Source organism: Tetrao urogallus (assembly GCF_951394365.1).
Source record: "Tetrao urogallus genome assembly, chromosome: 2".
In the NCBI taxonomy this organism is placed as follows: domain Eukaryota; kingdom Metazoa; phylum Chordata; class Aves; order Galliformes; family Phasianidae; genus Tetrao; species Tetrao urogallus.
In genome coordinates this window covers 22236802-22248761 of record NC_136814.1, presented here as the reverse complement: position 1 = coordinate 22248761, position 11960 = coordinate 22236802, and the positions used below count along the sequence as shown (strand labels likewise).

The window sequence follows — 11960 nt, the reverse complement described above, 5'->3', positions numbered from 1 at the left end:
AAGATCTTTCTGTACAATTTTTTTTTTTTCTTTTTTCTGCTGAGTAGATTTGAAAAAATGGCATTTTTTAGAAACTTCCACCAAAATCTGAGCCTTCCTTCTGTGTCTTCTCTGGTGGACACTCTTAGCAGTGCTGTGGATGATCTGACCAGTGTTGTTGGAGAAGTTGGCTATAGTGTAGCTGATTCGGTAACAGAACAGGTAACAAACATGATAAATGGCCTTCGTGCAGAAGATGAGAGCTCCAAAATGCGGAATGATAAACCAGCACAAGATAGAGAAGAAAATGCACCATGGTTAACTGAGCCTAAGGAAATTAATATTAAAGCCAAGAGGGATATTGCGGAACAGGAGATTCAGTATTCCAATTCCTTTGAAGACAGAAATCAAGATGGAGTATTCAACCATGTTGTGGGTGAAAACCAGTACCTATTAAAAGGCAAAGATAGTGATGATTGCTTAGAAGATACAGAAGTACCTTGGGATTTTAAGAATGCGGGAAGACCTCTTAAGAGGGAAGTAGTAGGAGGAAATGACTATTTTGAAAATGATAAGTTACTGAAGGATAGTAGCCTGAAAAGTAATAAATTTACAATGCAGGAGTCTATTGAGAATCAAGGCAGTTGCCTACATACAATACCTAATAATTCTAAGAATCACTGGCATAACAAAATCAAGCCATGTTCTCATGGAATTGATTGTAATGACTCTGAAGAAGTGCATAGTATGAATGTTCCTCAAGATTTAGAAACAAAATTTGTTGAAGTACAGAAGCAAAAATTATCAGACTCCGGTTTGAAGATACACAATAATCACCCCAGTTGCATTAATGAAGTCAAAGAGAAGTCTGAAGCCTTTTTTGACAGAAAAGAAAAATCTGAAGGTGATGCATCACCTACTGTTGCAAAAGTAGGTAACAAGAAAAACTCAAAGAAATCAGAAAAGAAATCAAGAGGGCTGTGTAATAAGAAGACAGCAGGAAAAGGTGAGAAGTCTGTCAGGAAACTGCATTCTTCAGCCTTTCCTGAAACTTATGGTACTTCCTACTTTTTTCACCTAACTTACACATTTCACTTTAATATTGATGTTTCCCATGGATGAAAGTAGGTCTGTTTTGTCAGGGCTTTATTCTCTAATTATATTGATATCTTTTGGAAGTTAATTACTCTTCAAGTATTAGTCAAAGGAACTGATTAAGAAATGTCTTTCCTATATTCTAACTTTTTCTGTATACAGTTTGTCTTGCATTTTCTCAGTTTTCTTGTGTGATTTCTGATGAAAACTAGGGATTAATTAATACTGGAAATTAAGACCTGTTCTGTTGCAGAATTTGTTTTGCATATTTTAAAAACATTGCATAAAATGTGAAAAGATGACAGAGGGGAAAAATTGAACTTCTGTTACATTGGCATTATACTGGATCTTCAGAATGTATTTCCAGCAAATGTAACATAATTTTGAGGCAGAATGAATGACAAGTGGCAATTAAGTGATTTTAAGTGAAGAAGGAACTGAGCAAGGCTTGTCTTAAAGAAAGTTATAGACTTACAGAGAAAACCTGTATATTGTTGATACGGATGCTGTGTGTGCTGTCTTCAACATCTAATTTTAAACATTATGATGAAAGGGTTGTGATGAAAGCTCATGAGCAAGAAGTGAAATCTTACATTTTTACAAAACTCTTTTGCAGGCCGTGCAATGAAATTTTAGAACGGAATGCAAAATGTCTGGAGATATTTTAGTGGAGAAATGAATAAACTGATCAGGAAAGGGTTTTTTTTGTTTGTTTGTTTTTTTTTTTTTTTTTTTTTCAGTGTGTTTCTTTGTCTGAAAACTTCAGCTATTAATTTTTTGTTTGCTTGATTTAGTAGGTGATTAGTGTATTTGTATGATAAACTGTGATGTTATCTATTGATATCTCATGAAACAATGTTTGTGAAGTAGTATGTTCTCTATTGAAAGTTGCCTTTGCTGTAAATAAATAGGTCGTCAGTAGTTTAATAATGGTATATTGTACTATTAGCCGAACGAATGAAGGTCTTTAATAAGAATATGCAGTCTATTTAGGCAGCTTTCCAACTAAGATAAAAATTGTAGGACAAGTGGCAAGGAGAGGCGTAAAACCTGGAGGATTTTTTATTTTCATGTTGTAGTGAGCTAATTTTTTTTATTTTTTTTTTTTTAAGAAACTGAAACAGATCTGCAGTGTTTATTTAAAAAATGGTTCCATGAATAGCTTGTGTCTTAACTCTAAGTGGGTTCTTAAGTCCTCTGAAGAAGTCTTTTTTCACGTCCTGTATTAGTAGTATACATCCTCTCTTTTTTTTTTTTTTGTTCTGTTATGCTGCTAACTGGAGGAGAAAGTTTCTGATATCACTGATAACCTCTGGATGCTTACAAGCTTTGATGTAGTTTTAGTGGTGTATCAGCTCTTGTTTTGAATATGCTGCTAACATCTTTTAAACTGTTCAATTTTTGGTACTTTATTTTGACTAATGAACCAATTTTCATATTTGCAAATACGATAAATGATGTACCTGATACTGATGACTGGCATTATGTCTGAGTCTTGGCATGCCCTGTTTTACTTACAGCAACGGAGATCCTCATGAGAGTCATATGAGATACAACATTTTACTCTGTGTAGCATTGAAGGAGGTGCTTTCTTCTGAGCAAACTGGTAGTGGATCTGCCAGCTAGAATATATCCAGCTTGGAGTGTTATTCTCAACAAATGAACAGTGGAATGGAACTTGCTTATAGAGCTGTCCATACAGTGGGAATCACTGTACTTGTCAGACTTGAATTGAAATTGATAGCCTGAAGTCTTTTAAGGCATTGGTTTTCCAACAAATATTGAATTAATATATATACATTGTATGTGAAGTTGGTGGCACCATCTGCAGTTAAGGTTTCCTGACATTTTCCATTTCATTACTTCCAGTTGCTTATAATTATGTTCCAGATCTGAAAGACTTGGGGTGAAATTTGGCATGCTTTCTCTCCGAGGTGAAGCTGTTGGGCTTTTTGTGTGTGTGTGTATGTGTTTGTGTTGTTTTTTTGTTTTTGTTGTTTTCTAATTTTGCTTTGCTTTGCAAGCCATAGTTGAAATAATTTAGCTGTTTCCAGTATGGAAGAATAGCTTTGGCACTCCTGTATACTGTATGACTTGAAATGTGGGAATTTACTTTTCCTGTATCAAAGGCGTATCTCTGGGAAGTGATCTTGTTCATCTACTCTTACAGGCTTTGATAAAAGCGGGAAGGAAGAACCTTTGTGGTAGGAAAGAAGAGTAAAAAGCTTGGCTGTAAAAGAGGCGTAGATGGCTAGTGCAGGTTGAATTAGTCAGGTTTCAAGTGCCTGAGTTCTGAATAAGCTGAATCTCTTTGGTTCAAATGCACAGAAGGAGGAGTGAGACTGGCTGGTGGTGAAGACAGGAACTAATGGGAGCTGAAATGGGGCTGGACAAGGGCTAGGAGGGGGGCATAATAGGAGGAAGGGGAGTAACTCATCTTAGTAGGACCACATATTAAACAATATCCCTTGAACAACAGCACTATGGACATCCTGGAGTTCTGTATTCAGTACGTAATGAAAATCTTCGACAAATCTTATACTGTAGACTTTCTCACATAGAGTGGTAATGCTGAACATTACTGAGCTTATGTGTGCACTTTCAATGCCTGTTAGAATTTAAGATCTACAGAACTAAGGATAGCATGTCAGATTTGTACAGAACCCATTTGAAATTTGGAAAAGGGAGGAGGAGACTTTCCTTTACCGGAATAAAATACAAGCACTAATTGTGAATTCTAATTGTGATGGAATCTCTACTTGAGAGATGTAGCTGGATAAAGTTGGCCACTGGCATGGGCACTGTAGTGAAACTGGAATAAGAAAATTAACTAGGCAATTTCCTCTGAGCACCTTTAGCTGTTGCCCAGTGTCTTAGAATCTGCTTTAATTTCAGTTATTGAGCAAGGGGCTGTTTATTGTAAGTTAAATAAAATTGTGCATGTGAACATCTGTTACTGACATTTTGCCATTTGTTGTCATGAGTTTAAGCATTACTAACATAAATATCCTAAAATGGCTTTGTTGTAGGCTTTGTAAATCATTTTCATTTCTATTTCATACTGCATTCTCACAGAAAAACTCAATTGGGGATGGTGCATCAAAATTTGCCATTTTTGATAAGTTAGGTATCCAAATGTGATAGTGAAGAAACCTTGAATTTACTTCATGAAAAACACTTTGAGTATTTTCTTCCTTAATGGAGAGTTTCAAGAACTTCAGTGTATACTGCCTTACAAAGATGGATCTGTTTTCTACTAAATATATTTTCAGATAATTTGGAGGCTTAAAGATCTTTCAGGTTTTGTATTTAAAAAAAAAACCCACAACGCCCTTAAATTACAAAATCATGTAATATGTCAAATTACAGCGAGATGATATTTTTAAAAATATTACAAAATTTTTAATTGAAGTTTCTTAAATATCTTCAGTGATAACCACTTATGGTTATTTTCTTGTATTCTGTTTTGAGCTGTAGTAGATTTGCTGTATTTTATTCAAACAGACAACTCTTATATGAGTAAAGATCAGCATGGTTCATCATCTGAGAGTGAAGATGAAGCACTGGGTAAATATCATGAGGCCCTGTCTAGAACCCAGAGTTCCAGGCTGCCAGTGGTGGATGGCAGACAGCAAAAAAACTATGTATGGGAAACCAGGCAAAAATATAGCCCCCTGTCTGCAGAATATGATGGATACAGTAGTGAAGCTTCAATAGATGAAGGTAAGATTGATTTAAAAGAATTCATTTTATTCCAGATTTCAGAATTATGTTGTTAAGTTTAGACAGAAAAAGCTTGATTTGCAAATAATCAATGTCAGCAAGAAACATTCAGGTATCTTTTGTATTTATGCATGCTCCAAAAAAAATTAGCATCGAATTGTTTGCACATTTCCAGCAATACTGCAGATAATATCTTAAATGAAGTTTTGTAGAATTTTATTAATAGTCATCATATTCTCTGAGGGATTTACTTTAAATTGTTTTTGTTTAGGAAGGAAATGTGGGTACTCTTGATGGATTCAGTGATATTATCAATAGCTGATATGCCTTTCTTCATAAGCTGTCATAACAGCAACTAAACTGAGTTGGTTATTGGTTCTGGTGCACATGCATATTTCACTATCAAGTAATGGAATGTTCTTCATCTTTTCTATTGAAATCACAGAAAGAAATGATTTGATTAATCTGAATTTTCTATGGAGGTAATAGCTCAATGTAAACAAAGGAATGTTTTCTTTTGTGTTACATATCTTAAGATTTTAACTAAGAGTGACAGCAACTGCCTGATACAGAGGTTGAAAAATCTGCTATCAATATTTAATCAATATGCTTCTTGTGCTTGAAAATAGCTGCATGGGAGAACTGTACCTGTAGTCATTTTCTAATGTGAAAACCGAGCTTAGTTAAAGGTGTTCATAAGTCAGGCTATAATACAGGTACTGTATTATGGTAAGATAAGTGCTGGACTCCTTTCAATATGTTGAAATGCAGTGTGTTTTAGAGAGTGGTATTTTCTAGTAAAAAGTGGACACCTGTAATAAAAAAAGTCTACATTTAAACATTGCATCCAGTCCAGGAGAACTTGAAAAAAGGTAGTCTTTATATTATGTGTTGTAATTCAATTATATAAAAGTTTGCGTGTCACTTGCTTGAAGTTTGAAATTAGCTCATGCTCACTCATGATTCCTGTGATTAAGACACAAAGGACATGGCATTCCTAGGCAAATAAGTTGCAGAATATGAAAATTATTTTCTGATTATGAGGATTTTCAGTTTTTTTCTTTGCTGTTAACTTGTAGGAAGGCAGGAGACAGCATTCCAGCAATCAGGGAAGGAGATGCGGAAGAGAGATCAGGTTATGGGGGCAACAAGCATGAGGGGATGATAGAAGTATTTTGCTTTCTGGGTGGGGGTTGTTTTCCTATTAGTGTTTTTTAATGCCCACCGATATCTATTGGCAGTACTGTTGAGATAAATGTGAAAGATACTTACTTTTACAGCTGATGTCCTTGTTGGTATAGAATGGTGATATATATCAGCAGGAGATGGAAAGTTCAGTTCTATTTATTAGATTCTGTAAGAACGCTTGGTTATCCAGAGTGAGGTATTTATCAGTTCTCAGACTGTTGAGGTCACTTGTTGATATATTCATGCTTAAAGGAACATGTGGCATTCCTCTTTGTATTTCACAGCTGTACAGAATACTGATCGTACATAGTTCATCATCTCAGTGTTCTCACTCATCTGAGCTTTTCAGTTTGGCCCTGTTGAAGTTAAGCTCCAGTAGCATTGTCTTAGCATGTATCTACCTTTGTTGTGATGTTTAATAGTTGTCTTTTTGTCATCCTCCCACATAGTCAAAATTCACACTCAGTGATTTTGTCATCTCCTGGAGATTAAAAATTCCAGGCTGGAAATCTTTATTATAGTTAGACTGTAAGGCAGAAGAACCCTGTTGGCAAATGCAGCAGGAAACTAACAAGTGTTTCACTCCTCTTTTTTTTTTTTCTTCCTTTTTTTTTTTTTCTTCTTTTTTCTTCCTTCTCTTGCTAAATATATCTCTTACCAGTTGCTATCCCTTCTCAACACTGTTCCATTCAGGAAGCTTGCTAGATGCAAAACTCATTTATATATAATGTACACACACACTTGCTGTAAAATTAGCATGTAAATTGAATTTATTATAATGAAAGAATGGTGAGGGTTTGGGGAGGCAAAAAGAAGGAAGCAAAAGCTATCATAACTTACACTCTAACTTAGAAAACTGTACATTTTTAACCACATACTTGCAAACAGCTTTAGTACTGTCTGTATTTTACTTTTGCTACTTCTTGATAGCATTCGTTCTCTTCCAACGTCAGCAGTATTATCTGATTGCCTGCAATCATTCTGCACTTGCAAAAATCTGTGCGAGATTGCTTTCAAAATGCTCTCAAATGAGACTGATGATTGTGACTCGTTTTTGGAATCATTTCATCTCAACAAAAGATGTTTGATAGTATTTAAAAAATAATAATGTTGCGTGATATTGGGCTTGGCAACAAGTTAACCAAATATTTTTCACTTTCCCGTGACCTGAAGGTGGCGCAGTAGAGTAATTAGTATATTTTTTTGTTCTTCAAGTCACACACCAAGAATCGTTGCACAATTATAAAATTTAAACACAGCTAGACTGAAGTAGGCCTTGATGCCAGAGTGTAGCCAGAGTAGGCCTTGTTGTGTCAGGCACATAACGGAGGAAAAGCTGCCCAGCCAAGGACTTGAATGAAAAGAAAGCATGCAGTCAAAAAAGAAGAAAGAAGGAACTGACCAATGCTACCAAGGAGTTCATGTGTATTCAGAGAAACACTTTACGTATCAGATGAGGTTAAAAATCTCTTGTTGCAAGTGGAGAGCATCACCATTTTCAGTGTTTTCATGTAATTTTTAAAAATTCAAAGTTTTATTGTTTCTTAAGGTTGTGGCTTAAATCTATGAGATTTGATGCCATAGGAAACTTGAGATTTTTCATTAAATTATTGTATTTTTATAAGAAGTTTAAAGACAAATGATAGAACTATTTCTTTATTTGCAACTACAAGAAAGGCAAAGTTTTCTTATGTACTTTATTTAACATAAGAAACAACAGCCAGTATGCATGGTGTCTGCAGTCTTCTGTTTTGTCATGTATGCTTAATCATTTTTATTTCTAAGACTCAAACATTTAAGCTGCACTGCCAACAAAAGGCACCAATCATTCTGTTTGCTGACCAGGGCTTGATAATACTGCAGTACAGTATTACAAACTTTACAAAGGAGTCAATGAATTTTTTTTCTGATTTTGCAGTTTATTGTGCACAGCAGTCTCCACTTTGAAAGCCTGATAATTTTTTTTAGACATGCCTGCACTTAAAAGTGCACACACGATATTTTATATGAGACAAAAATATAATCTTGTCTTTCTTAATACACGTTGTATTAAGAACTTTCCTCACCTTGCTCAAAACATTTCTAATGTATACCACCACCACGTCCAATCAAATTATTTTAAAATTCACTCACTATCTGTTACTTCACTGCATGCATTTTCTGTCCATGTATCTCTAAAAATGTCTTATTCTGAAGTCTGAAAATGTGTAGCATGCTTTCACATCATTCTTTTGTCCTCTAGATGGCCGTATTAATCTTCCTTTGCAACTTATTTATTTCAAACTCGCATAGCATTTTTAGATCTTTTACTCATTAAAGTAGGAAAGCAAGATAACTTAAGGGATTTTTTGTTGTTGTTCTAGGAGTGCTGTAGGCACTCTGTTTCAAAATTTCTCAGATACCTGCTTATGTTCAATTTCTGAACCACTTTATGTATTTATATATAATGGATTTGATTTGTTTAGGTTCTGATGAGTTTTAATATCTCTTTTAAGTAGACAAAAAAAAAAAAAAAAAGTACCCAGATGCAAGTATTTCTACAGATTTCAAGCTATTCAAAATGTTTGTTTCTTGCTCCTCATTGGCAAACTTACTTCTATGGTACACATGGAAAAATAAAATGGTTTAGAAAATATTTGTGCAAGAATCAGGCACAACCTGACTCTGAACTGTTAATCACAGTAAAGAGAGAAACCTTTGTAACTACTATATTTCTTTATTTATATGTGGACTTTATCCAGTCTTTGTGCTTAGGCACAGAATTCTAGGGTTAGCTGAAGGTCAAAAAATCTTATTCTTTTCAATAGTATTCTTTGTGTTCTTCATCTTATACAATAAATTATAGATATTGAAGTGATGTTTTTCCTCTTACATCCTGTTTATCCTAACCTCTCAGACGTTATTATCATGTTGAATATAGTATAGGATTAATGTAGGCTATGGTGTTACACATCTCCTTCAAACAACAAAAATAGGGGGGGAGAAAAGTGCCAAAATAACTGTAATTTATTTCTGCTAGCTAGGAGATTATGACAAAATGATGGTCTAAATAAGGAAGTGCATTTGTTTACAAACTTTTCATTTGAAGTCATTAGTCTTCTTTTTTTTTTTTTTTTTGCACTTTGGCAATTTTAGTATCTGTACTGATATGATTTTAAATGGACCATGCTTTCCAAATAATTTCAATTTCCACAGCATTTTACAGTGTGATATTAAATGAGCCTCTTTCTCTCCAAAGTAGTGGCTACTTCCTGAATTTCACAACTCTGGCTTTATATGAGCAAATTGTTGTGTCTTTGTTATCTCTACAGCTTAATAGGCAAGTACAATCTATTTTCTTTAAGGAAATAGTCTCTTAAATTCCTTACAATTGAATCTTTTAGGGGTGAAAGTGTTAGGGTAAATGTATTGAAATCAGAGTTTTGTGGGCAGATGTCAAATCTGAAAGCATGTCCTGCTCTTTGCTGTGCAAAGTATTGAATGTCAGCAAGCAGATCAGGGAAATTGATCCCAGTTCTGAAATAGAATAATTGACATTGTGATAGAAAAAGTGCAAAACTTGCTTTGCAAGCTTAAATGTACTTTACTTAGTTATGTATTACCAGCTCAGTGCAACTACAGGTTTCATCTTCAACCTGTTTTGAAGTCTTTTTCTGACATCTCAATTGATAAAGCCTTGTGGCTGAACATGTATTTGTTCAGAGGTTCTATTTCTGAGAATGGCCCAAGTGCCTTACATTTCTCAAGGTTTTTAGGAAACATATGGAAGCACTAAAAGACTGCAGTGAGAAAACATAAGTTCTCTTAAATGAGAATCTGCTGCTCTAGCAGGCATATGCTACTGGATTTTATCCATCTTCTCCATATTGTGAAGGTAGAATGTGATGTTATTTTTGTAGTTTATCTCCTCCACTTTTATTCTTCTCTAGGCTTTCAGCACTTTATGTTGATATGCCTGTTGGACATATGTTTGCCTTGCTCCTCAGTGTCAATCTTTACACGTGAAGGCGACTGTTCTGGAATCTCTTGGATCTGATTCTTTTTGCAGCTTTTTGCCTTTTCTTTCTCTCTTTCTAGTTTACATGTATTGGGAAAACTCTTTCCACTGCACAGCTTAGGTATTAGAGAGCTTTTTTTCATTGTCTGCCCAAAAGCTCTTTCATAAGCACCTCAGAACTGGTACACAGATGAATCTCACTAGTTTGCTAAAGCAATCTGCAGGTTTTTTTTCAGTAAATACCTTCCTCAAGCTAAGGTGAAAGGCACTGGACAGACTGAGAAAGGATGGATCACTCAATGAATCCCTTGATAATTACATGTCTTTCAGTTTAATTTCTAACATTATTCCTTGCACACAAACAGATCTATTTTCAAGCCAAATCTGAATGAAGAATTACTGTTGGAAAATTGGAGTGAATGAGAATAAATTAGTAGTGTTCTGAGAGTTCTTCCCATTATAAAGTGACCACATGTTTTTGTCTGATGTTTCTTTTATAGATTAACTGTGAAATTTCTCTGGTGCGATTTGTGTTGGAAGAAAATATTCTTTTTGCCCTGAGATTTGAGTAGTCATAGTTCTTCAAACAGTACATCCTTCAAGATACTTTTGAAATGATCTTCAGTAAATACACTTAAAAAATCTTAATGTTCAGAGCAGTAATTCCCAGATGTTTTATAGTACATTTTGAAAACTGAGTCATGTTACAGCTATGAAGTGCTCCAGATACTCATACTTAGGTACCTCAGCTGATATTACTTGTGTAATATCAGTTTATAATTCTTGGTGCACTTTTAAATATTTTTAGGAGAGGGAAAAAAAAAAATTCTTTTTTTAGTGACAATATTTTTTTTTTTTATTTGCTCCAGCTTTTTTTTTTTTTTTTTTTTTTTTTTTTTTTTTTTAAATTTGGACACTTACCCTTTAATTTTTTTTTTTAATTTTAAGGGTGGATATAATACAGGAGAAAGGGCAGTGATACAATGCAGGTGATTAAAAAAATAATAATAAATCCCTGATTGTATGTTTCTGTCTCCTATTTGGTTGTTCTTTGCCTTCTGACAGAATCCTGATAGTAAAGGAATATTTATTCACATACTAGAATGTGATTGTGTTGTGGTCATGGTTCTTTAACCTCATAAATTTCACACAAGCATGTTGTTTACCAATAGTATCTAGAGGTATGGAATGGATGATATACATGGATAGAGATAGGAAGTACATGTGTAATTCAGTGTTACCGTAGTTTTCTTGGGGAATGTTATACAGCTGTCAAGAGTTAAATATAGGAAATAAAACCACAGGAAATTCAAGGCTGAGCTTAACTACAGTTTGGAAGAACACAGAGTTGCATTGGGAACTTCTGAGATGAAATTTTAGGTGACATCCCAGTTGTACACAGTATTTTGTCAACCAAAGGAAATTGAGGGTAACTGGGTAGAATGAGTTTGAATAATTATGAAATAATTAACTATGTGATTAACAGCAGAGGTGCTGGAAAAGGTTATTGAAGAGTGCATGTCATCTACTGCTGAGAGAAAACTGGTAATGAAGCTCAGTGGTGATAAGGTTTTCAACAAGAAAATTCCTTTTTCAGCTAGATCACATCCAGAAGGGGAAATACAGCCCTGCATTGGGAAAGGGCTTTTTTCCTGATATGTGCGGGTGAGCCAAGCAGTCTAACAAATTAGGTTCCTCCTGCCAGCATTTTGAAGCCTTTGGAGAAAAACCAGTTTGCAGTGACGTGAAAGCTTTGAAGAAAGTCACCCTTAGCAATATGATGTCTCTGAAGTGATTATATAAATCATACATTAATAATTACAGGAAAGTTTCCATTTTGTTTTATACTTAAATTAAGTTACTCATCTGTTTGCATCTGGAATTTATGAAAGGATCAAAATCTGCCATTAATTGGGAAAAAATTATGTGTAATTCCTTGTATTTGATATCGGTGTTCCAGATTAATAAGATTTGTGAT

At 34.5% G+C, this 11960-nt stretch overlaps 1 protein-coding gene across 3 annotated transcripts in view; it reads left to right on the top strand.

Annotated features, from left to right (window-relative positions):
* SYT14 (synaptotagmin 14) overlaps positions 1-11960 on the top strand; it is a gene marked incomplete at both ends in the record, with an annotated part of 68800 nt that overhangs the window by 17749 nt on the left and 39091 nt on the right. For 2 of the 3 annotated variants that reach the window (XM_079532891.1, XM_079532890.1), the window contains one exon: positions 4579-4797. In XM_079532891.1, the coding sequence (XP_079389017.1) occupies positions 4579-4797 (219 nt within the window). Of the gene's footprint in view, positions 1-57; positions 986-4578; positions 4798-11960 lie in introns of those variants that run through there. The other variant, XM_079532889.1, reaches the window with a different exon arrangement.